The sequence below is a fragment of the Tachysurus fulvidraco genome, chromosome 20 (genome assembly GCF_022655615.1).
Source record: "Tachysurus fulvidraco isolate hzauxx_2018 chromosome 20, HZAU_PFXX_2.0, whole genome shotgun sequence".
In the NCBI taxonomy this organism is placed as follows: domain Eukaryota; kingdom Metazoa; phylum Chordata; class Actinopteri; order Siluriformes; family Bagridae; genus Tachysurus; species Tachysurus fulvidraco.
In genome coordinates this window covers 1,581,364-1,608,862 of record NC_062537.1, presented here as the reverse complement: position 1 = coordinate 1,608,862, position 27,499 = coordinate 1,581,364, and the positions used below count along the sequence as shown (strand labels likewise).

The window sequence follows — 27,499 nt, the reverse complement described above, 5'->3', positions numbered from 1 at the left end:
CTGCACCCCAACCACTTCACAAAATGGCTGCCTGGAAAGCCACAACTACTAGTGTCTAGTCTACTGGACTCCCAAATGAAGTCTGTACGGGTGTCTAAGAGTAGAAATCCAGTTATGTCAAGTTTAATGATCCCCAGGGCTACAGAGGTACATTCTCTCAGTTCCATGCCTCCTGTATTGGCTATGGCACCACGGTATGCTTGCTGCTCTTCTGCTTCACCCGGCAGTTCCCAAGTCCATGACTCGGAACCATCTGACTCTCCCGAGCCATCTGGATCTACTGAATCTGCTGCTGAGTCCTCTGAATCAATGGAATCAATGGAATCAGCTGAGTTCTGATTCCATTGCCTCACCTGCCCTCAATCTGCCGAAACTGCCGAATTGGCTGAACTGACTGAAGCATCTGAACCCTCCGAAACAATTGAGTTGCTTGACGAAATGAAAGATTTTTTATTGCAGGAGCAGGAACTTGCAGCAGCGGGTGTGGCTTTTGTTGTAGAAGCTAAGCCCTCGCCTCAATTTTGCAAACCAGATGTACTCTAGCTTGGAGAGGAAGCAGGCCTGGATCTATCTGTTGAGGAAGAGGAAGATACAAAAATGGCAGAGGAAGATTCTGGCAATGTCAGTGTTGATGATTCCGGTGCAGAGGCGCTACCAAGGCCTTATCACGGTTCGAGAATCAGCAGTGATCGTTTGTCTTCTCCGATTGGTGGGCATGAGCTGAGCTTCTTCACCGAGGATGATGTGGAGCATGTTGACACACCGACAATTAAATCTTTGGAACAGTTCAAACGTTCACACACAGGACTGTTTCGGATCAACAGCAAGGACAGCGGTGACTCCTCCCGAGCGCTGTTCTCCACGTCAGACCTGGGCTCATAGGTAACGGAGCCAGATGGGTTGTCGGAACCCACCGGGTCGCCGGAACCAGCCGGACCGACCATGTCACCGGAACCAGCCTGGTCGACGGAACCAGCCGAACCGACCAGGTCGACGGAACCAACCGGACCGACCGAACCAGCTGGGTCGACTGAAATGACTGAGTCAGAGAATGCAGTCGACATGGTTACACCCAAGCTCCCTGAACTCTCTGCCTGGCCGGAACCAACCAATTTTCCTGTTTTATCTGTCTTCTGTTTTGTTTCACTGGATTTGCCAGCCCCTCTACCTCCTGTCCCTGTTTACAGGCCCAGAATACCTCCCGCACCGCCTTGGATTGCGATGCTGACCAGTTTACCGAGTTGCTCTGTGGCACCACCCTGGTCTCCAGTCCTGCTCTGGTCTCTGGCTCTGCCTGCGGCACCACCCTGGCCACCAGTTCCGCTATGGTCCCTGTCTCGACCTGCAGCACCACCCTGGCTTCCAGCTCTGCTCGGGTCTCTGTCTCCGCCTGCGGCACCGCCCTGGCCGCCAACTCCGCCATGGTCTCTGGCTCCACCTGCAGCACCACCCTGGCCACCAGTTCAGCTGTGGTCCCTGGCCTCGCCTACAGCATCGCCCAGTCTACCCTGGCCTTCGGCTCCGCCCTGCCCTCTACCGCCACATGGACCTGTCCCACCATCCCACCCCCTGTTCCGCCTCCGTTCCACCACCCTACGTTGGAGTGTCTGGAATCCACTCTTGGGGGGGGTAGCTGGTATGAGAGCCATGAAGGCTCCCTCTGCTGGTCTGCAGAGGATTTGCTGCACTTTAGCAGCAGGACTCTATTTCCCACTATTCATTGCACCACCAACCATTACCCGGTCTATTTAAGCTCACTCAGAACTCTTTCGTGTTGCAAGGTATTGTTAGCACAGTCTGCATACTGAACGTTTTATCCTGTTCTGTCTATTGCCTTGTTTTTGACCGTGTTTGTGAATATTTGCTGCCTGTCCTGACCTACGCCTGAATTATTGACTTCTGCTTTTGGATTTCCTTTGTTGTTGTTTGCCTGATGTGTGACCCTTGCCTGTCTTGGATATTGCCTAATAAACCAGCATTTGGATCTAACCTGTTTCACGTTCATGACAACAACGCATGCAAAATGAGTTTTTTTTTTTTTTTTCATTCAACCATTTAAAAAAAATTCTTCCAGGTACGGCCAGGGATGTATAAGGGCTGGTTGGTCTTCCTGGCTACCAACTTCCTCACTGGTGCTAGTGCTTGGTTGAGACATTTCGTTTTGAGCCTCTGCCACAGACATCTTTGTACTTGGGTAACTGAAATGTGATGTGATTTGTGTAATGTGCAGGTGCGATAGATCACGTACAAACCAATAGAGTGTCGGAATGGTATATGTGCATACTTCTCATCCAACCACAATCACATTCTCTCTATCCGGATGGCACGATTTTTTTTTTTTTTTAATGAAATATTAATAACGAGACTATTTTTAAAATGTAAGGAGTAGAAAGTACAAGTAATTGTGTGAAAATGTAAGGAAGTAAAAAGTATGCTAAAAATAATTACTCCATTAAAGTATAGATACTCAAAATTTCTACTTAAGTAAAGTAACGAAGTATTTGTACTTCGTTACTTGACACCTCTGGCCATGACTGAGTTCTGCCAAAATGCACCTTGAAGATTCTGAGGCCAAGTGGTCTGAGGTTCCCCTTGAGTCTGGTTCTTCTCAAGATTTCTTCTCAAGAGTTTTTCCTCACCAGTGTCCCCTGAGTCACCTCAGATTTGCTCATTGGGTATAAATACATACACATTTAAATATATTTAATATTAATCTTGATTTTTTTGTATAATATAAATCTTTATACTGTATTAATCTTTATATTAAACCCTTTGTTTTATGTTTGTTCTGTAAAGCTGCTTTGAGACAATGTCAATCGTTAAAAGCACTATACAAATACATCTTAATTGAATTGAATAGAACTATTTGGCCTCAACACCACTATGGTGTTACCAAGAATGGTATGTCTGAAAACAGCCAATACAGTTCACCATCCAAATAACACCATTCCTCCAGAAAAGCATGGAGGTGGTAAGATCCTGTAGTGGTGGTGTTTCTCTGCAGCAGGATCTAAAGCACTTATAGTAAAAAATAGTGTCCGTTTCTTGAGGAAAACCTGCTACCCTCAGTGAAAAAGTAGTCCATGGGAAGAAGGTTCACCTTCCAACATGGCAGAGACACAAAGCCCACAGCAGATACAGTGAACAGAGCCAGATTAGTCAACCACTACTCAAATAATCTGGCTCAAATGTTTAAGATTTTGGGTTGTTGATACTGTACGATATGGTGGGAAATTGAGCAAGGCCCTTAACTCTCTCTGCTTCAGGGGTACTGTATCATAGCTGCCCCTGCGCTTTGACCCCAAACACCTCAGTTGTGATATGTGAAGAAAAGAATTCCACTATGTTGTAATGTATACTGTATGTGGCTATAATAAAGGCTTCTATGCCCCCAATTTCATTCACTAATTACCCTCACAATTCAACCAATATCTAAAATTCATGGATTGCGGGAATTTTGTATACACACCGGCATTCACGTTGATACCTCACAAATTATTACACCAAAATAAAATGTGCAACTGGTCTAAATTTAGACATTTTTCAAGGAAGTCACCTCTGTATTTGTTGGTCCATTTGTTTCCATTGATATACATCAGTGAAACTTTGCATGTTCTTGTGTTTAAAGGTGCAGCGGTAACATCTGTGTTCTCATATCCACTCAGAGACGTAGTGCAGTGCTTTAAAGAGTCTACATTACATCAGCAATGCCTGAGAACATTTATGATGATGTGAACCACATTATGGAGCTTCACGGTTCCGAGCAGGCGTATGTGAATATTTTTGCAAATGCCGAAGCCCTTAAATATCACAATACCAACTCCGAAAGGGAGAACAGCACCCCGACGAGGAATCCGCAAATTAAACAAACAGGTACGCAAGTTTTAAAGTTTGCATGTCTTAATGACAAAATGTAAACTGCAGATTTATTTGTGATCCATATGAAATCTTAAATTCTCTTTCAAATATGGAAATGCCATTTAGGTCGAACTTTCAAATGATAGTCTACAGAACAACAAAGAAAGAAAAAAAATTATATATATATATGTATAAAACAAAGCTTGAAAAATGCATACATGTTATACTGATGAAATTGTTTCCAAAAGCAAATGTTTCTAGAGATTTAAATAAATAAATAAGTAAATAAATAAATAAATCCACTTTGGATTTATCTGTCTTGTAGAAATTTCAAAAACAAAATAAGGGTGAAAACATCTCAAACTGGTTAAAACTCAAACGCAAAAATCGAGTCACAAAGGGTTAAATTGAAATTTATTTGGGACAAAAGAAAATTTTTTTTGTAAGTTTAATACTTAACTTTAACCTGGAGCAGAAAAAATAATTCTTGAACCAGTTCCATTATTATTATTATTCCAAGCATCGACAACCACAAGTCAGTCACATAACCACGTTACAATTTCTTCTGAGTTTGACTCTACTGGTGGTGAATGCAGTCATTCTTTTGCAGGAAACAACTCTACCTGGAAAAGATGTTACACAGTGACTGCAGTGTGTGTGGGGATGCTGTGTGTTCTCCTGCTGATCGGCATAATAGTGCTGTCAGTCATACTGAGGAACCAGACAATAGAGAAATACCAGTTACAGATCAGATACGACAACCAGACAATAGAGAAATACCAGTTACAGAAACAGAAAGATTCATTGCAGATGAAATTGACCAGTTTGGGTGAGTAAAATGAAACATTATATGACTAGAACTGATCCGTGAAGTCTGATGGCATACAATATTCAAATGCACTTTCCATGCAGCTTTGTTGACATTTACAAATTATTACCTTATATAGTTTGTCGCTTTACCTTTCAATAGTCTGTCCAGGACTTCAGTTACAGATAGAATCATTCTTCTTAATTTTCCAATGTATCGCCGTTATCCACCGTCAAACCGTTCCCTTACAGGTCAATGTACAAAATAAACATGTGCAATGTAGAAAACAGAATAAATCTATACGACTGAAAGTGAACCCGCGCAAACAGACCTTGCAGTTTATAAGTCCACTTGAGGACTTAATGGGCAGTACATCTGTATCACATTTCAACAGATAGATAAAGATAAATTATTGCCAGTTTTACACCTGGCTGCCATTTTTGAGCTAGTTTCAAAACAATCCGTAGCAGCATCGGTAAAAGTGACTGCATTGCATTAATAACATTTAGGCATTAAACTGAATACAAGCAAAATTCACAGTCAACTATTTATATAGTCAAAAAAGAGTTTAATATTTAAATTAAGACTTTACATTTAACACTTAATTGGTTTAAAATACATCTAGGGAGCCCAGCAGTGGCAGCTTGGTGGATCTGAGGATTGTAACTCATGACCTTCTGATCAGAAGTCCAACACCTTAACCATCAGCTCGTGAGGGCTTAGCAAATAATTCCAAACAGCTTCCTACTGTATTTCCATCTCACAGGCAACACAACAAGAAGTTAATTGGGTTCCAAACTTTAAACGTTAAATTTCTTCTTCTGAATGTATTCATGTATTCATTTATTCATTGAATCCCTCTCAGGATGGACTTTGTTTCAGTCCAAATTTTACTATATCTCAACCCAGATGAAGAACTGGACTGAGAGCAAAGAGGACTGCAGAAAAAGAGGAGTAGACCTGGTGATCATAAACAGCAAAGAGGAACAGGTACATATGCACAGTTCGGCATTGTTTTAGTTATAATACGAGACTGCATGAGTGTGAATATTTAAGAAATAAATCGAGTACATTGAGTTTCCAGATTGCATTGTGATGATCAGGTTTCTGTCAACTCAACAGACTTTTGTGGAAGCGCTCAAAAAGAACCGTGGAAATTATATTGGGCTGAGTGACCAAGAAAAAGAAGGCACTTATAAATGGGTGGATGGAACTCCACTGACCACTTCGTAAGAATTTATAGGTTTATATTTATTTTACACTACACTGGATGGTACATTATTCTTTGGAAAAAAATTTTTTTTGCTTAGTGTATCTGATGCATTTGACCTTTTCTGATGAGGACGTGATGGTTCAGTGGTTAAGGCTTCGGGTTACTGATCAGAAGGTTGGGGTTCAAGCCCACAAGCTGCTGCGACATCAACGTTGGGTCCTTGAGCAAGGCCCTTAACCTCACCTGCTCCAGGGGGGCTGTACTATGGCTGACCCTGCGCTCTGACTAGAGGTCTTCTCGGGTCTAAAGAAATGTACTTGACCCGAAGCACTTTTTATCCGAACCTGACATGCGTAATTTTTTTTTTTAATAAAGACCCGACCCGAGACAAACCCGAAAAAATTAGTCCCGAGTTCGACCCGACATGACGGCAATTTTTTTTTAACCCGACTGGACCTGAATGTTGCATAACTCTACACTAAAGTAACCACTACAGAGTGGATTCAAAATTGATTGACAGGTCTGTTTACCACCAGCCACACTTGGCAAGCTTGGCAAACAGAGGAGAGGTTGGAAAAGGACTCGAGTCGATGCACACACACGAGATACAGTAGTTCGGGTCTTCTCGGGTCCGTTCGGTAAAAACACATTTATTTTAAATTACCCGAGACCCGATGCCGCTATTATTATCCCCGACCCGTGTCCGAGGCACACGTGAAACTTTTAGACCCGAACCCGCTCGGGTCTCGGGTCGGGCCTCGGGTTTTCGGATCTAAGTGGACCCGTGAAGACCTCTAGCTCTGACCCCAGGCTCATAATAACCTGGGATATGTGAAAACTTAAAGCATTTTACTGTATGTCTGTGTATGTAACAAATAAAATTTGAATTTTGTGTTGTTCCAGGTACTGGTCAAGTGGAAATGGCTTTACAGGTTTGGATGACTGTGTTGTTAGTGGGTATGGTGGAAGTATCGGATGGTATGACAGACCTTGCAACGAATTGTACTACTGGGTCTGTGAATAAATTTCTCAGATAGTAACATTACACTGTCATTACTTACAATTACACATATAGCAACTGTAACCAAATTATATAATCAATAACAACTACATAATCTCCTTCGATTAACGAAAAATCCAGTCAGATCCAGTTCAGAATGAATTTATATGTGAAAAACAGACATTATGATTAAATGTATGGGTCAAATGTAACATTTAAATGGAATAAAATTTATTTGAATGAAATAAAATATAATATATACTGAATATTTTAACTAAATAATGACCAGCACCCAATGAAGATTTTATAATATAGAGTTGAGTCCATATTCTCTCAACATACAGAAAATTACAGAAATAAATCAAATATTTTGGCCTTCATAATTCAGACACTAACTTAAAAAAAATCACTCTGAAAACTTTACCACTGGTTATATTTCTAATGTAATTCTAATGTATGTTTTTTTTGTTTGTTTGTTTTTTGTGTGTTTGCATTCAGTGTGCTGAATAAATCTAAACTCATATGTAGGTTTAAATGTATGTTGGGGAATTTCACAGCAAAATACAGTGTATACACAGTACAAAACATCCTTTTTCAATTCGCACATGTGCCGATGGTGAATGGTTTTATTTACATACTCGTGAATAACATAATAAAAATAAGTGGTGATTATTTGCTATTTTTTTTTCCTGTCATTCTATTTTTCTGTAATAACAAACAATAAAATAATTCAAATAACGAGTTCATTAATTCATGTTGTTGTTTTTTTCTTAGAATTTTTATGTACAGAAATTTAAAAAATAAACAAATAAATAAATAATAATAAAATAAAATAAAATCTCAGCAATCTGAATAGATCCATCACAGAAAGAAGGAAAAAATTCAATCTTATTAAAACTGTATATTTGCTAGTCTCTAGTGTCCAGTCTTTATCTGATACCTGCTTGTAGTTATTTAGGGCAAGATAAGACATTCAACATTAATAATACATCATGTTTTGTTCATTTCCGTTCATTTCAGTTCATTACAGCAGTTGAGGTTTTGTTCTCAACAAACAAACCTTCACACGCCTAAGTCCAGGAAATTTTTAAAAACCACCAAATAATTGTGAGAAAATTAGGGTTTTAAAAGGAAGCGTTCGATTATTTTGAGTTTTTGTCATCATGCTGGATTTCCCAGTGGCTCTTGTAAGAGGGCTTTTTTTTTCACGTCTCATGTCATCTAATCAAACATTTACATGAGCAAACAAACTACATGGTACAGCATTTAATTAGAATTAAAATGCAAAATAAACAGAAGAAATTGAATTTTAAAAAACAATCCCTTCTCACTCCCTTCCTCTCACCTCATGTGTGTTTATTAGAACCAGTTTAAATCGTCTCTACCTGTGTGCTGAAATTGTCAGTGACCCTTTGTGCTGAAGTACACGGTCTCAGTGTCGCTGCCTTCAAAATCGTCTGTGGTTGTATATATAGATGACCCCCCCGTCACGTCTGCGTCTCCTCCATCCATAAATAAAACAGTTAAACTCTTCTCTAAATCTCTGAGAGCACTACTGTACCACTGTACTTCCTTACTGAGTGTGTCTTTGAGATTAAATGAACATGCTGCAATTATAAAGGGAACTGAAGCGCTGTGGCTTCTACGAGTGATGACGTGAAGAAAACAGAAGTGTAGATAAGATGTCAACTGTTACCCTTGAAAAACATTGATGCAACATAAAAAAAAAATAAGTGTTGTACCATGTTTCCTAATCGAGTCCTGATAATGTACTTATACAGCCTACATATTATTTCTAATGATTTTATTAGCATTAGTAATATTATTTTGGTTTCTGCTAACCCCAGAACAGTTTCCTACAGCCATAATCGTGGGTGTAATACGATCAAACTGATCTCAGAGCAGTGTAACGGACATATCTTTTTATCAAGATCTGCTTCATGAACATTTTCACAATCAGTTTATCTCTAGAGCAACCTGCCTCTTATATGAAAAATAGTTATTAGCTAAAAGTCGAATCATCGATATTGACAAACCTTTAGTTGAACTAGTTTGTATCTGGCAAACAGTGTTGATGACAAACTGCTGAAATATAAGAGGAATAAAATACTGAATATAGACTGAATCACACCATACTGTCAGTAATTATTCAAGCTCATTACTGTACATGGACTTTTGACTCATTTATCAACCACAAGCATAAAGCGGTCCGTAAGTACTGTATATAATACATGATAATAAAAGTGTGTACACTGTGTATAAAAGTGTGTATACACAGTGTATTTGCTGTAAGAGTGTGCACTTGGACCTTTGAGAACCTTTGTTAAAGCGAGACATTTGGTAGTTTAGAGAACTGATTGTTCAGTGAAGACACATATGATTACTTTATTCAGTAAAAATGAATTAATTGTGCACGATTATGAATGTACGACTATTTCAGTATAGCCAGTAAATGAATGCAAACATCACAGCAAAATCTGTAGTGTTAATTTGAGTTAAATTCCCAGTGTAAATTATTCCGAGTGAATGGGTGTCGATTTGTGTGTTATTTTAACACTTGCAGTGCTGAAAAAGCTCTGTGGGGGACGTCATTTCAAGAAGTCAGGAGCATACACTAATTTTGAGTTACTTTTTTTTTTCGCGCTCAACGAGGAGCGGGAAATTGTCTTCATGACACCTACCGAGGCAGTGAACCTAACACCCAGAAGAAAACTCTGTGGGATTGGGATATTCGGTTTAAAAGGTATGAAACGCATCATTATTTAAACCAAGTTTTAACGTTAATTGGGGTCTTATGCAGTCGATCGTCGTTTTTTTTTTTCATTTGCGGACGGTGAAGGGGTGTGAGAGAGAACATTTCTGTCAGGAATATTCGGTTTAAAGGTTGAGAACCACATTTACCGATTTATAAAATGTTAGTCTTTAACAGTCTTAGTTAGTGTAGCAACTGTAAAACTGTCACGATGTGACACGGTGAGACAAAAGGCGAGTGGGGATCCAAATGCAGTTATCCGTTTGATGAACAAAACACAGATGAACAGGCAGACAACACAAGGTAGAACACGGAACAAAACATAAACAGGCGGGAAAACAGGTCAGAACACTTAACAGGAACAGAGAACAGGAACAGAGAACAGGAGCAGAGAACAGCATAAACCAAACACCAACAGTGACCAACACCAGGGAAGTGAACAGACAGAGTAAATGTAGTAAACAGGAACAAATCACAAAGCAGAGATAATCAGAGACAAAGACAAAACACCTGGAGAAGAGATGGAATGCAATTAGTGCCCATGATAAGCAATGAGGGGGCGGAGCAAACAATTAACAGGGCAAGGCAGCAGACAGACAAAAAGGAAAACACAGACGCACTCATTACCCCCCCCCCCTCCAGATGCTCCCAAGTCCACAAAACCCAGTCCAGGAGGGTGGAGCGAAGGCGCAACCAGGGTGGGAGGGCGGGTCGGGTTCGTGTAGTGGTGGCGCCAGCCGAGCAGGAGGCCAGGGCGGCGTCGGCAGAGCAGGAGGCCAGGGTGGCCCCGCCAGAGCAGGAGGCCAAGGCGGCGCCGGGAGAACAGGAGGCCAGGGGAGAGCCGGCAGAGCAGGAGGCCAAGGCGGCGCCGGGAGAACAGGAGGCCAGGGCGGAGCCGGCAGAGCAGGTGGCCAGGGCGGAGCCGGCATAGCAGGTGGCCAGGGTGGCTCCGGCAGAGCAGGAGGCCAGGGCGGTGCCGGAGGCGGAGCCGGAGACCAGAGCAGGACCGGAAACCAGGGTGGTGCTGGAGGCGGAGCCAGAGACCAGAGCGGGACCGGAGACCAGGGTGGTGCTGGGGGCAGAGCCAGAGACCAGAGCAGGACCGGAGACCAGGGTGGTGCTGGAGGCGGAGCCAGAGACCAGAGTAGGACTGGAGACCAGGGTGGTGCTGCAGCCCGAGCCAGGGACCATAACGGAGTTGGCAGCCAGGGTGGTGCTCTGTTCCGTCGACTCGGTCGGTTCGGCAGGTTCCGTCGACCCGGTCGGTTCCGTCGACCCGGTCGGTTCGGCAGGTTCCGTCGACCCGGTCGGTTCCGTCGACCCGGTCGATTCCGTCAACCCAGTCGGTTCGGCAGGTTCCGTCGACCCGGTCGGTTCAGCAGGTTCCGTCGACCCAGTTCTCCGCAGTAGAGGCGGAGGCGGAAGCAGCGCTCTCGTTCCTCCGGCGTGAGGTGTGTGTAGTCGACCTGCATGGGCTCGGGGTATTCGGCGTGTGCAGGGCGTGTGACGGTGCGCGGAGGGGTTCGGGCTCGCCGGGAGCGCATGAGATTATCCATTTGGATGGGGAGATCCATGAACTCGGACAGTCTCCGTCCCTCACCCCGACAGGCCAGTTCAGCTTGGAGGTTTGGATTTAAACCCTTGCGGTAGATCAGACGCAGTGGGCGTTCCTCCCAGCCTGCTTCGGCGGCGAGAGTGCGAAACGCTAGAGCATAGTCTGCCGCGGTGCGATCGCCCTGCGACACGGCCAGCAGGCGCTCCTCCGCGCTCTCCCCAGAGGCGGAGTGGTCAAAGACCGTACGAAACTGGGGGAGGAATGCCGCGAACGAGGGGAAGGCGTCCTCTCCCCACACCGCGGTGGCCCAATCCAATGCCTTACCCGTGAGCAGGGAGCAGACAAAGGCTATACGGCTGTCTTCTGTAGCGTACAGGGTTGGTTGCTGCGCAACGAACAGCGAGCACTGCATCAGAAAGCCCCGGCACCCTCCGGGTTCACCACTAAACTTTTCCGGGAAGGCGAGACGGGGTCCGGTGGCAGCAGGAGCGGGATACAGCACGGCATGGGGAGCCAATGCTGGTGTTGGGGGAATCGGTGCGGCGGCGGCTCCTTGTAGCCCTTGTAGAGCCGCGGCAAGCTCCTGTGTGAGCTGAGTGAGGCGTGTCAGTTGCTGGTGATGACCGGCGAGCTGCTGGGCCTGGCCGCTGATCTGAGTGGCGAGCTGAGCGACGGCTGCTGGATCCTCGATTGGCGAGGTCTCCTGTAATGATGAGGAGGCATACGGCTGGGGATCCATTTGCAGCAGAGTTTATTAAATATAAACACAGGTCGGAGTCAAACAGGCAGGGGTCAGAACCGGCAAAACACGATATCAGACAGAGAGCAGAATCAGAATCGGGGACAGGCAAAAGGTCGGGGAAGGCGGCAAACAATCAGAAAGTCAGGAAGCGAGAGCAGAAGTAATAACCGGAAAACAGAACACAGGAAACGCTCAGAATGACTGCAGAAAATACAAGTTGAGACCTCGCACCAGTATGGAGTAGAAGCGTGGTATTTATGTGAATGGGAAATGAGAAACAGGTGGTGGTGTAATCAGGAGGCGAGGTGGCTGATGGGAAGTGTAGTGCGGAAGCGTGCTAGTACTCCGGAGACGCGTCTCTAGGGCGACTCTCCTGCGGTGGTTCGTTGCTCATGACAAAAACGGTAAAATGACGTTAGCGGGTTTTAATATAACAACATGTGCTTAACGGTGTTAGTACATTTAAGAAAATCGCTGTCTAGTCAGTGTTTTACACTAACGTTTAATGAAAGCCATTTCATGTGGTGTCATCGTCAGTTTCAAAATGCTTGGTGCACGTGAGCAATGATGCAGGGAAAATAAAAAATTTTTGTCAGTGATGATGGCCTAAGCAAGGCTTTTGGCGTCTTCACATTGGCCATTTTCGTTTTGCGCCGTTCGCTGCCTTCATGTTTAATCCCACTAACTTTACTTGCGTTTAACGTTACGTTCCTCCATCCGAGGGCTTCCACACACCCCCCCCTTTTTTTAAATATTACACTCTCTATTGTGAATAATATATGTATGTATACCTAATTACTTGCATAAGTGAAAAAAAAAGCAAAACTGCATTTAGAAACAGTCCCCCCTCCCCTTCCTCACAGTGGTTTGACCCACTGCCTGCTTTCCCAGTTCATCTCACCTACTCTGCACACACGAGTCAGGAGTGTGGCTGCAGCTCAATTAAAGCTGCCAGTCGTACATTTACGGCATTTAGCAGACACCCTTATCCACAGTGACTTGCAACTGAGGGTTAAGGGCCTTGCTCAAGGGCCCAGCAGTGACACCTTGGTGAACGTGGGGTTCGAACTCATGACCTTCCGATCAGTAGCCCAACACCTTAACCACTAAGCTACCACATTCCCCTTTACTGAGTGGTCTGTCTTTACCTTTCTGTGTGCTGTGTGTATATATACCCATGTATGAGCTGGAACAGTGTGTGTTTCTGTGTGTGTGTGTGTGTGTGTGTGTGTGTGTGTGTGTGTGTGTGTGTGTGTGTGTGTGTGTGTGTGTGTGTGTGTGTACTCATGTATGTATGAGTTGGATCTGTGTGTGTGTGTGTGTGGTTATGTATGAGGTGGATCTGTGTGTGTCTGTGTGTGTGTGGTCATTTATGTATGAGTTGGCTCTGTTTGTGTGTGTGTGTGTGTGTGTGTGTGTGTGTGTGTGTGTGTGTGTGTGTGTGTGTGTGTGTGTGTGTGTGTGTGTGTGTGGTGATGTTTGTTGTGGTTCTCTGTGTGTGTGTGTGAGTGTGTGTGTGTGTGTGTGTGTGTGTGTGTGTGTGTGTGTGTGTGTGTGTGTGTGTGTGTGTGTGTTCATGTATGTATGAGTTGGATCTGTGTGTGTGTGTGTGTGTGTGTGTGTGTGTGTGTGTGTGTGTGTGTGTGTGTGTACTCATGCATGTATGAGTTGGATCTGTGTGTGTGTGGTCATGTATGAGGTGGAACTGTGTGTGTGTGTGTGTGTGTGTGTGTGTGTGTGTGTGTGTGTGTGTAGTGATATGGATTCAAGTAGTCATGTATGCGTTGTTTCTCATTAGTATTATTAGTTATTATTTGTTAAATATGGTTCTTGTGTTAAATGTATATGCAAATATATTTGTATATAATACTGTGCAATGATGCGAACTTGAACATCACTTAGACCTGTAGACGTTGGCGGGTGACGCTAGAGGGTGATAGTGAGTTTGAGGACATAGAGCTTCATTTATATATGAAGAAGCCACTCTGGCAGTCATCGATAAACAGTTGAAAGATAACTAATGTCTATCTTTGTTTATGTGTTTTTACAGCAATAAAATAATATATGAGCCACCAGAAGTCTCTGTCTCTTCTGTGTGTGCAACATGTGTGTGTGTGTGTGTGTGTGTGTGTGTGTGTGTGTGTGTGTGTGTGTGTGTGTGTGTGTGTGTGTGTGTGTGTGTGTGTGTGTGTGTGTGTGTGTACTTATGCATGTATGAGTTGGATCTCTGTGTGTGTGTGTGTGTGGTCATGTATGAGGTGGATCTATGTGTGTCTGTGTGTGTATGGTCATGTATGTATGAGTTGGATCTGTGTGTGTGTGTGTGTGTGTGTGTGTGTGTGTGTGTGTGTGTGTGTGTGTGTGTGTGTGTGTGTGTGTGTGTGTGTGTGTGTGTGTGGTCATGCATGAATGAGTTGGATATGTGTGTGTGTGGTCATGTATGAGGTGGATCAGTATGTATCTGTGTGTCTGTGTGTGGTCATGTATGTATGAGTTGGATCTGTGTGTGTGTGTGTGTGTGTGTGTGTGTGTGTGTGTGTGTGTGTGTGTGTGTGTGTGTGTGTGTGTGTGTGTGTGGTCATGCATGTATGAGGTGGATCAGTGTGTGTCTGTGTGTGGTCATGTATGTATGAGTTGGATCTCTGTGTGTGTGTGTGTGTGTGTGTGTGTGTGTGTGTGTGTGTGTGTGTGTGTGTGTGTGTGTGTGTGTGTGTGTGTGTGTGTGTGTGTGTGTGTGTGGTCATGTATGTATGAGTTGGATCTGTGTGTTTGTGGTCATGTATGAGGTGGATCAGTGTGTCTGTGTGTGTGTGTTCCCGGTGCATGTTGGACTCCGACAGAGCTGCCCTTTGTCACCGGTCCTGTTCATTATTTATATGGACAGGATTTCTAGGAGCAGTTGGGGGCAGGAGGGAGTCCGGTTTGGGGACCACAGGATTTCGTCTCTGCTTTTTGCAGATGATGTTGTCCTGTTGGCTTCCTCAAATCAGGACCTTCAGCGTGCTCTGGGACGGTTTGCAGCCGAGTGTGCAGCGGTGGGGATGAGAATCAGCACCTCCAAGTCCGAGGCCATGGTTCTCAGTCGGAAAAGGGTGGCTTGCCCCCTTCAGGTTGGTGGAGAGCTCCTGCCTCAAGTGGAAGAGTTTAAGTATCTTGGGGTCTTGTTCACGAGTGAGGGAAGGATGGAGCGGGAGATCGACAGGCGGATCAGTGTATCTTCTGCAGTGATGCGGTCGATATACCGGTCTGTTGTGGTGAAGAAAGAGCTGAGCCTCAAGGCGAAGCTCTCTATTTACCCGTCGATCTACGTTCCTACCCTCACCTATGGTCATGAGCTTTGGGTCATGACCGAAATGACAAGATCCCGGATACAGGCGGCCGAAATGAGTTTCCTCCTCGGGGTGGCTGGGCGCTCCCTTAGAGATAGGGTGAGGAGCTCGGTCACTCGGGAGGAGCTCAGAGTAGAGCCGCTGCTCCTCCACATCGAGAGGAGTCAGCTGAGGTGGCTCGGGCATCTGTTCCGAATGCCCCCTGGATGCCTTCCTGGGGAGGTGTTCCGGGCATGTCCAACAAGGAGGAGGCCCCGAGGAAGACCTAGGACACGCTGGAGGGACTATGTCTCTCAGCTGGCCTGGGAACGCCTCAGTATTCCCCCGGAAGAGCTCGAGGAAGTGTCTGGGGAGAGGGAAGTCTGGGCATCCCTGCTTAGACTGCTGCCCCCACGACCCGGCCCCGGATAAGCGGTAGAAGATGGATGGATGGATGGATGGATGGATGGATGGATGGATGGATGGATGGATGGATGGATGGATGGATGGATGGATGGATGGATGGATGGAAGAAAAGAACAAACAAATGGTTTTCAAATCCCCTTTAAAATAAATTACATTTCTCTTGGATCCTTTCTCTGTTTCAATAACCTTCAACAGACCTGATACTACACTAACACTTTACCTCCCATCATTTAGCATCACAAATTGAATCTGTAATGCAAAGTAGATTAAGGAAAATACAGAAACATGTCTGTAAAGTACTCACAAAACCTTCTGGTCCACAAACACTGGACAACCGGGATAGAGTCAAAGAGCACCGCTCGGTCGGATACTGTCGCAGTTACCTGGCCTTGCGTTTGAGAGTTTTCTTATTGGTGACCAGTAGTCAGATCATCACTCATTATAATTCATCATTTAAGGAAAATATTTAAATGTCTAAAATGGACATTGTGTTTCAATCTCTTTTATTACACGTCTTATCCATATTATTTAAACAAACAGAAAGCATATGTAATTACAAAAAAAAAAGATAGACCTTTAATAGACTTCATTGGAAAGCAAATAAATATATAATTCTAGTAAGTACAGCTGTACAGTCAGATCAGAAAGTTTCTTTAGACGTGTATATATTTTATAGTGTCTAAATTAATGCTAGATCGTAGTAATACCCCTGCAATACAGGTATATTTTAAACTGTATTTTAAAATAGTATATTAAACTTCAGGAACAGATAACAAAAAAATCAAGGATGTCAAGGAAGTCATGGATGTTTGGTCCCATTATTGACAGACAGATACACATCAAGTGAAAATTTCCATATGCGGAACAAGGTAGATATTTCCATGAGAAGTCACGGTTGCTTGGTCCCTTCAGTACATAAAACAACAAGAACAAGTACAATTGCACGGTTCAAAATAATCACTCACTCATTTTCTACCACTTATCCAAACTACTTGGGTCACGGGGAGCCTGTGCCTATGTCAGGTGTCATCGGGCTTCGAGGCAGGGTACACCCTGGACGGAGTGCCAACCCATCACAGGGCACACACACACACTCTCATTCACACACATGCCAATCAACCTATCATGCATGTCTTTGGACCACGGGAGGAAACCGGAGAACCCGGAGGAAACCCCTGAGGCACGGGGAGAACATGCAAACTCCACACACACAAGGCGGAGGCGGGAATCGAACCCCCAACCCTGGAGGTGTGAGGCGAACGTACTAACCACTAAGCCACCACGCATCCCCCCAATACAATACACTATTGAATTAAATATACAGAGACGTTCAGTTGAATATGAGTGTTGGTGTGTGTGTTGTGTGTGTGTTCATCAGGCAGATACAGTATACACCAAAGAAACTTTCCATATGAAAATAAACAAAGGCAATTTCCACAAGATAATAAATGTTGTTATGTTGCTTTGCTCACAGGAAGATATCCATCAATTGATTTTTCATATGCAAAGCCAGGGAAATATTTTCATGAGAATACACTAGTCTCTGCAAGACCCTTTCATCTCATATAAATATCAATGAAAGTTTGTATGCATTATGAAACCAAATTCTAGCGGTAAGTTCAGAATTACTCACTCACTCTCACTCATTTTCTACCGCTTTATCCGAACTTCTCGGGTCACGGGGAGCCTGTGCCTATCTCAGGCGTCATCGGGCATCGAGGACGGAGTGCCAACCCATCACAGGGCACACACACACTCTCATTCACTCACACACAATTTTTCAGAGATGCCAATCAACCTACCATGCATGTCTTTGGACCTGGGGGAGGAAACCGGAGTACCCGGAGGAAACCCCCGAGGCACGGGGAGAGCATGCAAACTCCGCGCGCACACACAAGGCGAAGGCAGGAATCGAACCCCGACCCTGGAGGTGTGAGGCGAATGTGCTAACCACTAAGCCACCTTGCCCCCTGCCTAAGACTCACCCCCTTCAAAATAATCAATGAAATGAAGAAAGCCACAACTTTATTTTTCCAGCTGTATTTACTCAGTGCTGCTTATAACATCCATGTGAACGATATAACGGCAACAGGTCAGGAACAAACAACAAATAAAAAAAAACAGAATCACTGAGTTGGATAATGGACTGCTTCCCTGTAATGACTCAAACTCAATCAGGTGTAGCTAATCATCGTCTCATAGGCACACCAAGCCATTCCAAGAGCTATTCATGGAGCATATAAGGTCATGGTTGTGAAACTGAAGCTGAAACTATGGGTAGCAAGGCACTGTCTCTGGGATAAAATTGTGGACAGGCACAGGTCAGGAGATGGATACAAAAAAATGTAAAGGCTTTAGCAATCCCTAGAAGCACAGAAAAGTCTATTGTTATGAAATGAAAGGTTTTTGATACAACTGGATCAGGATGGCCCACCAAACTGGATGGAAGAGCGTCCCCTCCTCAAGAAAGGCCACATGTAGTCACGACCAGTGGTGTCAAAAGTATTCACATTCATTACTCAGGTAGAAGTATAGATACTAGGGTTTAAAAATACTTCTGTAGAAGTCGAAGTATCAACTCAAGCTTTTTACTCGAGTAATTGCATTTTAGTACAATGCAAATACATTACACACAGTATACAGTATGTGTGCTACTGAGCTGTGCTTCATGGAGCAGAAGATATGACTAGTTGGCTATAAGTATTGTAACGGTGCAAAAAGTCAAACTTCAGAGGCATCTCATCAATGACCTTTATGGAAGCAAACACAACCAAACAACAACAGAGTAAATAACAACAGGGAAGCACAGAACATCCTTTGTTCAGCCGCATAAGAAGCTGGTTTTCAAGGTTCTTTGAGCCAATGCGTGCTCTTCTTGGCCTGAAGATCAGCCTTGCAACACCGAAGAGTCTTTCACAGGATGCGGAGGCCGGGAGTGGCGTATTAAGCTTAAGCCATAGCTGGGACACAGCTGGGAAGAACTTCAGTACAGTTTTACTGTGTCTCCTGGGCACCCCAAGGTACGCATCCAACTGCTGGTTCGAATCAAGAGGGCTGGTCTTCTTCAAGCAGGAAAAGAAGTCCTTTTCCTCAGATGTTTGGGAGCCCTCACTGATGTGATTCTCGGCCTGACAGTCTAAGTGGTTTCTGATGTAGATGGTGCGATTTATCTTGATAGGTTTTTTTTTAATGAAAATGAAATATTAGTAACGAGGCTATTTTTAAAATGTAAGGGGTAGAAAGTACAAGTAATTGTGTGAAAATGTAAGGAAGTAAAAAGTATGCTAAAAAATAATTACTCCATCAAAGTATAGATACTCAAAATTTCTACTTAAGTAAAGTAACGACGTATTTGTACTTCCTTACTTGACACCTCTGGCCATGACTGAGTTCTCAGTCATGAGTCCCAGAGTTCTGCCAAAATGCACCCTGAAGATTCTGAGGCCAAGTGGAAAAACGGTGTAATGGTCTGAGGTTCCCCTTGAGTCTGGTTCCTCTCAAGGTTTCTTCTCAAGAGTTTTTCCACTGTCTCCTGAGTCGCCTCAGATTTGCTCACTGGGGATAAAAACATACACATTTAAATATATTTAATATTAATCTTGAATTTTTGTATTATATTAATCTTTATACTGTATTAATCTTTATATTAAACCCTTTGTTTTATGTTTGTTCTGTAAAGCTGCTTTGAGACAATGTCAATCGTTAAAAGCACTATACAAATACATCTTAATTGAATTGAATAGAACTATTTGGCCTCAACACCACTATGGTGTTACCAAGAATGGTATGTCTGAAAAAAGCCAATACAGTTCACCATCCAAATAACACCATTCCTCCAGAAAAGCATGGAGGTGGTAAGATCCTGTAGTGGTGGTGTTTCTCTGCAGCAGGATCTAAAGCACTTATAGTAAAAAATAGTGTCCGATTCTTGAGGAAAACCTGCTACCCTCAGTCAGAAAGTAGTCCATGGGAAGAAGGTTCACCTTCCAACATGGCAGAGACACAAAGCACACAGCAGATACAGTGAACAGAGCCAGATTAGTCAACCACTACTCAAATAATCTGGCTCAAATCTTTAAGATTTTGGGTTGTTGATACTGTACGATATGGTGGGAAATCGAGCAAAGCCCTTAACTCTCTCTGCTTCAGGGGTACTGTATCATAGCTGCCCCTGCACTTTGACCCCAAACACCTCAGTTGTGATATGTGATTCTATGCCCCCAATTTCATTCACTAATCACCCTCACAATTCAACCAATATCTAAAATTCATGGATTGGGGGAATTTTGTATACACACCGGCATTCACATTGATACCTCACAAATTATTACACCAAAATAAAATGTGCAACTGGTCTAAATTTAGACATTTTTCCAAGAAGTCACCTCTGTATTTGTTGGTTCATTTGTTTCCATTGATATACATCAGTGAAACTTTGCATGTTCTTGTGTTTAAAGGTGCAGCGGTAACATCTGTGTTCTCATATCCACTCAGAGACGTAGTGCAGTGCTTTGAAGAGTCTACAATACATCAGCAATGCCTGAGAACATTTATGATGATGTGAACCACATTATGGAGCTTCAGTGTTCCGAGCATGCGTCTGTGAATACTTTTGCAAATGCCGATGCTCTTAAATATCACAATACCAACCCCGAAAGGGAGAACAGCACCCCGACAAGGAATCCGCAAATTCAACACACAGGTACGCAAGTTTTAAAGTTTGCATGTCTTAATGACAAAATGTAAACTGCAGATTTATTTGTGATCCATATGAAATCTTAAATTCTCTTTCAAATATGGAAATGCCATTTAGGTCAAACTTTCAAATGATAGTCTACAGAAAAAAAGAGTCATGCTGGTAACTGGACGTCATGTTATACGTCGTGTATATATATATATACATATACATATATATATATACACATATATATATGTATATGTATATAATGTGTGTATATAAATGTGTGTGTGTGTGTGTGTGTGTGTGTGTGTGTGTGTGTGTGTGTGTATGTATAATTTTGGAGTGTACTCATGGATATTTGTGTTCATCAGCCACAAGATTGTTATGAAAGGCAGGCACTGATGTAGGTGAGGTAGGGTCGAGTCAGCGTTCAAATTCATCCCAAAGGTGTTCAGTAGGGATGAGAACAGAAAACAACCACATATAGCAGGAAAGGTCAGGTGACCCAATACTTTTGGAAATATAATGTATACCAAGTGTATCACCAAGGCCATATCCCAAACTGTAGGGAGATTCCAGCTCTGTCCTTCAAAACAACTCAAAATTATCGTGATGTTTTACAAATGACAAAATTAATGTTAATTAAATTAAGCACTTCGTGTTTTTTGGGTTGACACCAGGGGCAGTTCTAGGGTTTCATCTTTAGGGGGTTTAGCCCTCAGTGAGAATTTAAAACAAGAAGAGTTCTATATTATATATTATATGACAACTCTGGTAATAAAAATAGTGACATTTCACTGATTTTGGTTGCCGTCTTTGCGTCTTTCCGCCGATTAACGTTATAGATAAACGCCTCCAGCTCTGACTGCGCGTGCACGCTGCGCGTACCTGTGCTTCTCCGTTCAAATAAAGCAGACGCACTTTTGAAACACTACAACACACGCGTGTAAAAGCAAAGTAAAAAAAAAATCGCTCTTGGATCAAACTGATAAATAATTGTCTTTCCCATCGACGACATGTCCTGCATTTTAACGTCATTTTTATTGTTTATTTATGAAAGTAAAAATGTTCCTTATAGTTTTAGGGTGGCTGAGATTACAGACAGGGGGCTGAAGCCCCCCTAATAAAGGGTTAGAACCCCCCCCCTGGGTGACACAATTCGCAACGCATTCGCCAGGAATCCTTTTTGACGCCGATTATTGCAAACATCTCCCTCATATATGGCCATGTGTGTTCAGGAATGACCTCGTTGTTAGTTACTTTAACATCGGTGACTCCCTCTGAATTAACATTAGCCATTCCTTTTGTAGGCGCTGCTCATTGTTAGCTCCGCTATCCTTAGTCTATGTCTGATAGCCAGTAAATAATACAGTACACCAGTCACATGGGGAAAAAGCCGCACAATGATGGGATGATAGGCTGAGAACATTTATATATAACATATATATATATACTGTATATATTTAACAAAGCTTGCAAAATGCATACACGTTGTACTGATGAAATTGTTTCCAAAAGCAAATGTTTCTACAGATTTAAATAAATAAGTAAATAAATAAATCCACTTTGTATTTATCTGTCTTGTAGAAATTTCAAAAAACAAAATAAGGGTGAAAACATCTCAAACTGGTTAAAACTCAAACGCAAAAATCGAGTCACAAAGGGATTTAAATTTATTTGGGACAAAAGAAACATTTTTTTTTGTAAGTTTAATACTTAAGAGTAAAACAAACAAAAAAGCTTGTAATTCAATCCACTTTAACCTGGAGTAGAAAAAATAAATCTTGAACCAGTTCCATTATTAATATTTGCAATTTCAATTGATATAAGTTCGATTCTAATTCGGATCATTTTTGAACGCTTGTATGTTGTTTAATTCTAGCAACAACAAATTTCCTCACTTTAAAGTAAAAACCAGTTTGAGATGATGTCTGTTCTTGTTCAATGGTCTTTCACAAGTTTAATTGACCAGGGTGTAAGCTTTTTACGCTTGTTATGTCAAAACAATAAAATGACAATAATTAAATGGGCCACAGTGATAATGCACATTTGTTTTGGACCAAATGCAACATAGATGTGTTTGAGCATTAGCATTGAAAAAACTCCAAGCATCGACAACCACAAGTCAGTCGCATACAGTAACCACGTTACAATTTCTTCTGAGTTTGAGTTCTGAGTTCTTTTGCAGGAAACAACTCTACCTGGAAAAGATGTTACACAGTGACTGCAGTGTGTTTGGGGATGCTGTGTGTTCTCCTGATGACCGGCATAATAGTGCTGTCAATCAAACTGAGCAACCAGTATACAGAATACAACCAGTTACAGACCAGATACGACAACCAGACAATAGAGAAATACCAGTTACAGATCAGATACAACAACCAGAAAATAGAGAAATATCAGTTACAGATCAGATACAACCAGACAATAAAGAAATACAAGTTACAGACCAGATGCGACAACCAGACAATAGAGAAATACCAGTTACAGACCAGATGCGGCAACCAGACAATAGAGAAATACCAGTTACAGACCAGATACGACAACCAGACAATAGAGAAATACCAGTTACAGATCAGATACAACAACCAGACAATAGAGAAATACCAGTTACAGACCAGATACGACAACCAGACAATAGAGAAATACCAGTTACAGACCAGATACGACAACCAGACAATAGAGAAATACCAGTTACAGACCAAATACGACAACCAGACAATAGAGAAATACCAGTTACAGATCAGATACAACAACCAGACAATAGAGAAATACCAGTTACAGACCAGATACGACAACCAGACAATAGAGAAATACCAGTTACAGATCAGATACGACAACCAGACAATAGAGAAATACCAGTTACAGAAACAGAAAGATTCATTTCAGATGAAATTGACCAGTTTGGGTGAGTAAAATGAAACATTATATGACTAGAACTGATCCGTGGAGTCTGATGGCATACAATATTCAAATGCACTTTCCATGCAGAAAATAAACATGTGCAATGTAGAAAACAGAATAAATCTATACGACTGAAAGTGAACCCGAGCAAACAGACCTTGCAGTTTATAAGTCCACTTGAGGACTTAATGGGCAGTACATCTGTATCACATTTCAACAGATAGATAAAGATAAATTATTGCCAGTTTTACACCTGGCTGCCATTTTTGAGCTAGTTTTAAAACAATCCGTAGCAGCATCAGTAAAAGTGACTGCATTGCATTAATAACATTTCAGGCATTAAACTGAATACAAGCAAAATTCACAGTCAACTGTGAACTTATTTATATAGTCTAAAAAGAGTTTAATATTTAAATTAAGACTTTACACATTTAAACCCTTCATTGGTTTAAAATACATCTAGGGAGCCCAGCAGTGGCAGCTTGGTGGATCTGAGGATTGTAACTCATGACCTTCTGATCAGAAGTCCAACACCTTAACCATCAGCTCGTGAGGGCTTAGCAAATAATTCCAAACAGCTTCCTAATGTATTTCCATCTAACAGGCAACACAACAAGAAGTTAATTGGGTTCCAAACTTTAAATGTTAAATTTCTTCTTCTGAAAGTATTCATTTATTCATTTATTCATTGAATCCCTCTCAGGATGGACTTTGTTTCAGTCCAAATTTTACTATATCTCAACCAAGATGAAGAACTGGACTGAGAGCAAAGAGGACTGCAGAAAAAGAGGAGTAGACCTGGTGATCATAAACAGCAAAGAGGAACAGGTACATATGCACAGTTCGGCATTGTTTTAGTTATACGAGACTGCATGAGTGTGAATATTTAAGAAATAAATCGAGTACATTGAGTTTCCAGATTGCATTGTGATGATCAGGTTTCTGTCAACTCAACAGACTTTTGTGGAAGCGCTCAAAAAGAACCGTGGAAATTATATTGGGCTGAGTGACCAAGAAAAAGAAGGCACTTATAAATGGGTGGATGGAACTCCACTGACCACTTCGTAAGAATTTATAGGTTTATATTTATTTTACACTACACTGGATGGTACATTATTCATTGGAAAAAAATTTTTTTGCTTAGTGTATCTGATGCATTTGACCTTTTCTGATGAGGACGTGATGGTTCAGTGGTTAAGGCTTCGGGTTACTGATCAGAAGGTTGGGGTTCAAGCCCACAAGCTGCTGCGACATCAACGTTGGGTCCTTGAGCAAGGCCCTTAACCTCACCTGCTCCAGGGGGGCTGTACTATGGCTGACCCTGCGCTCTGACTAGAGGTCTTCTCGGGTCTAAAGAAATGTACCTGACCCGAAGCACTTTTTATCCGAACCTGACATGCGTAATTTTTTTTTTTTTTAATAAAGACCCAACCAGAGACAAACCCGAAAAAATTAGTCCCGAGTTCGACCCGACATGACGGCAATTTTTTTTTAACCCGACTGGACCTGAATGTTGCATAACTCTACACTAAAGTAACCACTACAGAGTGGATTCAAAATTGATTGACAGGTCTGTTTACCACCAGCCATACTTGGCAAGCTTGGCAAACAGAGGAGAGGTTGGAAAAGGACTCGAGTCGATGCACACACACGAGATACAGTAGTTCGGGTCTTCTCGGGTCCGTTCGGTAAAAACACATTTATTTTAAATTACCCGAGACCCGATGCCGCTATTATTATCCCCGACCCGTGTCCGAGGCACACGTGAAACTTTTAAACCCGAACCCGCTCGGGTCTCGGGTCAGGCCTCGGGTTTTCGGATCTAAGTGGACCCGTGAAGACCTCTAGCTCTGACCCCAGGCTCATAATAACCTGGGATATGTGAAAACTTAAAGCATTTTACTGTATGTCTGTGTATGTAACAAATAAAATTTGAATTTTGTGTTGTTCCAGGTACTGGGCAAGTGCAAATGCCTTTACAGCTTTGGATGACTGTGTTGTTAGTGGGTATGATGGATGTATCGGATGGTATGACAGACCTTGCAACGAATCGTACTACTGGGTCTGTGAATAAATTTCTCAGATAGTAACATTACACTGTCATTACTTACAATTACACATATAGCAACTGTAACCATATTATATAATCAATAACAACTACATAATCTCCTTCGATTAACGAAAAATCCAGTCAGATCCAGTTCAGAATGAATTTATATGTGAAAAACAGACATTATGATTAAATGTATGGGACAAATGTAACATTTAAATGGAATAAAATTTATTTGAATGAAATAAAATATAATATATACTGAATATTTTAACTAAATAATGACCAACACCCAATGAAGATTATATAATATAGAGTTGAGTCCATATTCTCTCAACATACAGAAAATTTGAGAAATAAATCAAATATTTTGGCCTTCATAATTCAGACACTAACTAAAAAAAAAAACAATCTCTCTGAAAACGCTTTGGCATCTGGCTGTGAAAAGTACAACTTTACCACTGGTTATATTTCTAATGTAATTCTAATGTATGTTTTTTGTTTGTTTGTTTTTTTGTGTTTGCATTCAGTGTGCTGAATAAATCTAAACTCATATGTAGGTTTAAATGTATGTTGGGGAATTTCACAGCAAAATACAGTGTATACACAGTACAAAACATCCTTTTTCAATTCGCACATGTGCCGATGGTGAATGGTTTTATTTACATACTCGTGAATAACATAATAAAAATAAGTGGTGATTATTTGCTATTTTTTTTCCTGTCATTCTATTTTTCTGTAATAACAAACAATAAAATAATTCAAATAATGAATTAATTAATTTGTGTTTTATTTTTTTGTTATAGTAGGATCTGTGTGTGGTCATGTATGTATGAGGTGGATCAGTGTGTGTGTGTGTGTCTGTGTGTGTGGTCATGTATGTATGAGTTGGATCTGTGTTTGTGTGTGTGTGTGTGTGTGTGTGTGTGTGTACTCATGCATGTATGAGTTGGATCGGTGTGTGTGTGGTCATGTATGAGGTGGATCTCTCTCTGTGTGTGTGTGTGTGTGTGTGTGTGTGTGTGTCTGTGTGTGGTCATGTATGTATGAGTTGGATCTGTGTGTGTGTGGTTATGTATGTATGAGTTGGATATATGTGTGTGTGTGTGTGTGTGTGTGTGGTCATGTATGAGGCAGATCAGTGTGTGTCTGTGTCTGTGTGTGGTCATGTATGTATGAGTTGGATATGTGTGTGTGGTCATGTATGAGCTGGATCATTGTGTGTGTGTGTGCTGTGTAAGTGTCTGTGTGTATCGGGGGAGGGTAGTGCAGGCAACAATAAAATCAGTTATTGATGGGATTATTGTGGATTATTTTCCTGAGTGACAGTCGAGATTGTAAACCATGTAAACACACCTCTATGTCCAGGTCAGAGGAGTTTATTCTGCAGGAGACCTACAGACCTACAGATAAAGTACAAGTCAACATCTACAGTAACACGTGGCCTCTTAATCTTCATGTCACGTATAATCTGTGTGACATTTCTATCTAAAAAGGTCGATGTCACAGTCTAACATTAGTCTACAAGATAGAAGTATATTTTAAACAACCAAAACCTGGGGGGGGGGGTTAGGGGGTGCCTCACACCTCCAAGGTTGGGGGTTCGATTCCCACCTCCACCTTGTGTGTGTGGAGTTTGCATGTTCTCCCCGTGCCTCGGGGGTTTCCTCCGGGTACTCCGGTTTCCTCCCCCGGTCCAAAGACATGCATGGTAGGTTGATTGGCATCTCTGGAAAATTGTCCGTAGTGTGTGTGTGTGTGTGTGTGTGTGTGTGTGTGTGAGGGAATGAGAGTGTGTGTGTGTGCCCTGTGATGGGTTGGCACTCCGTCCAGGGTGTATCCTGCCTCGATGCAGGAATTTTTTTTTTCTTTTTGAACTATAATCAGTGTTTTAATGGATTGTTCGTATTAATCACCCAATAAATCTCATTTCTCTTCCAGGATACGATGCTGTACAATGTGGAAAGTTCAAAGGATAATATAAAGTTTATTCGAGTGTGTGGTCTCCACCAGCAGTAGCTTTTTTTCTTTCCGCGGTTTTAATCACTTATTTAAATTGAATTCTACACGGAGGATGCGGTGGGTCTGTAAGAAACAGGCATGAATTTGTGTTTGATGTGTGTGAAAGTACAGAAACAGGTGAGTTCCTGCTGCTGATTTGACCGTTGTGTTGCTTTCATCACGCAGCACCTGAAACGTCTT

At 42.2% G+C, this 27,499-nt stretch overlaps 2 protein-coding genes across 2 annotated transcripts; both read left to right on the top strand.

The window, feature by feature from the left end:
• Positions 1–3,707: 3,707 nt before the first annotated feature.
• Positions 3,708–7,556, top strand: LOC125139762 (CD209 antigen-like protein C). Its single transcript, XM_047805097.1, has 5 exons — positions 3,708–3,873; positions 4,469–4,687; positions 5,532–5,656; positions 5,789–5,895; positions 6,783–7,556. The coding sequence occupies exons 1-5, from the start codon at positions 3,708–3,710 to the stop codon at positions 6,901–6,903; spliced, it is 738 nt and encodes a 245-aa protein (XP_047661053.1). The 3' UTR covers positions 6,904–7,556.
• Positions 7,557–20,147: 12,591 nt separating this feature from the next.
• On the top strand, positions 20,148–26,006 carry LOC113650218 (C-type lectin domain family 4 member M-like). Its single transcript, XM_047805018.1, has 5 exons — positions 20,148–20,364; positions 22,532–23,251; positions 23,951–24,075; positions 24,205–24,311; positions 25,201–26,006. The coding sequence occupies exons 1-5, from the start codon at positions 20,199–20,201 to the stop codon at positions 25,319–25,321; spliced, it is 1,239 nt and encodes a 412-aa protein (XP_047660974.1). The 5' UTR covers positions 20,148–20,198; the 3' UTR covers positions 25,322–26,006.
• Positions 26,007–27,499: the final 1,493 nt, after the last annotated feature.

Bases quoted from the DNA above. Each gene is read 5' to 3' on its own strand.
- LOC125139762 (XM_047805097.1), top strand. From the start codon at position 3,708: ATGCCTGAGAACATTTATGATGATGTGAACCACATTATGGAGCTTCAC. The intron at 3,874-4,468 runs GTACGCAAGTTT...ATTCTTTTGCAG, and splicing joins TCCGCAAATTAAACAAACAG to GAAACAACTCTACCTGGAAA. The intron at 5,896-6,782 runs GTAAGAATTTAT...GTGTTGTTCCAG, and splicing joins GGAACTCCACTGACCACTTC to GTACTGGTCAAGTGGAAATG.
- LOC113650218 (XM_047805018.1), top strand. From the start codon at position 20,199: ATGCCTGAGAACATTTATGATGATGTGAACCACATTATGGAGCTTCAG. The intron at 20,365-22,531 runs GTACGCAAGTTT...GTTCTTTTGCAG, and splicing joins TCCGCAAATTCAACACACAG to GAAACAACTCTACCTGGAAA. The intron at 24,076-24,204 runs GTACATATGCAC...TCAACTCAACAG, and splicing joins TAAACAGCAAAGAGGAACAG to ACTTTTGTGGAAGCGCTCAA.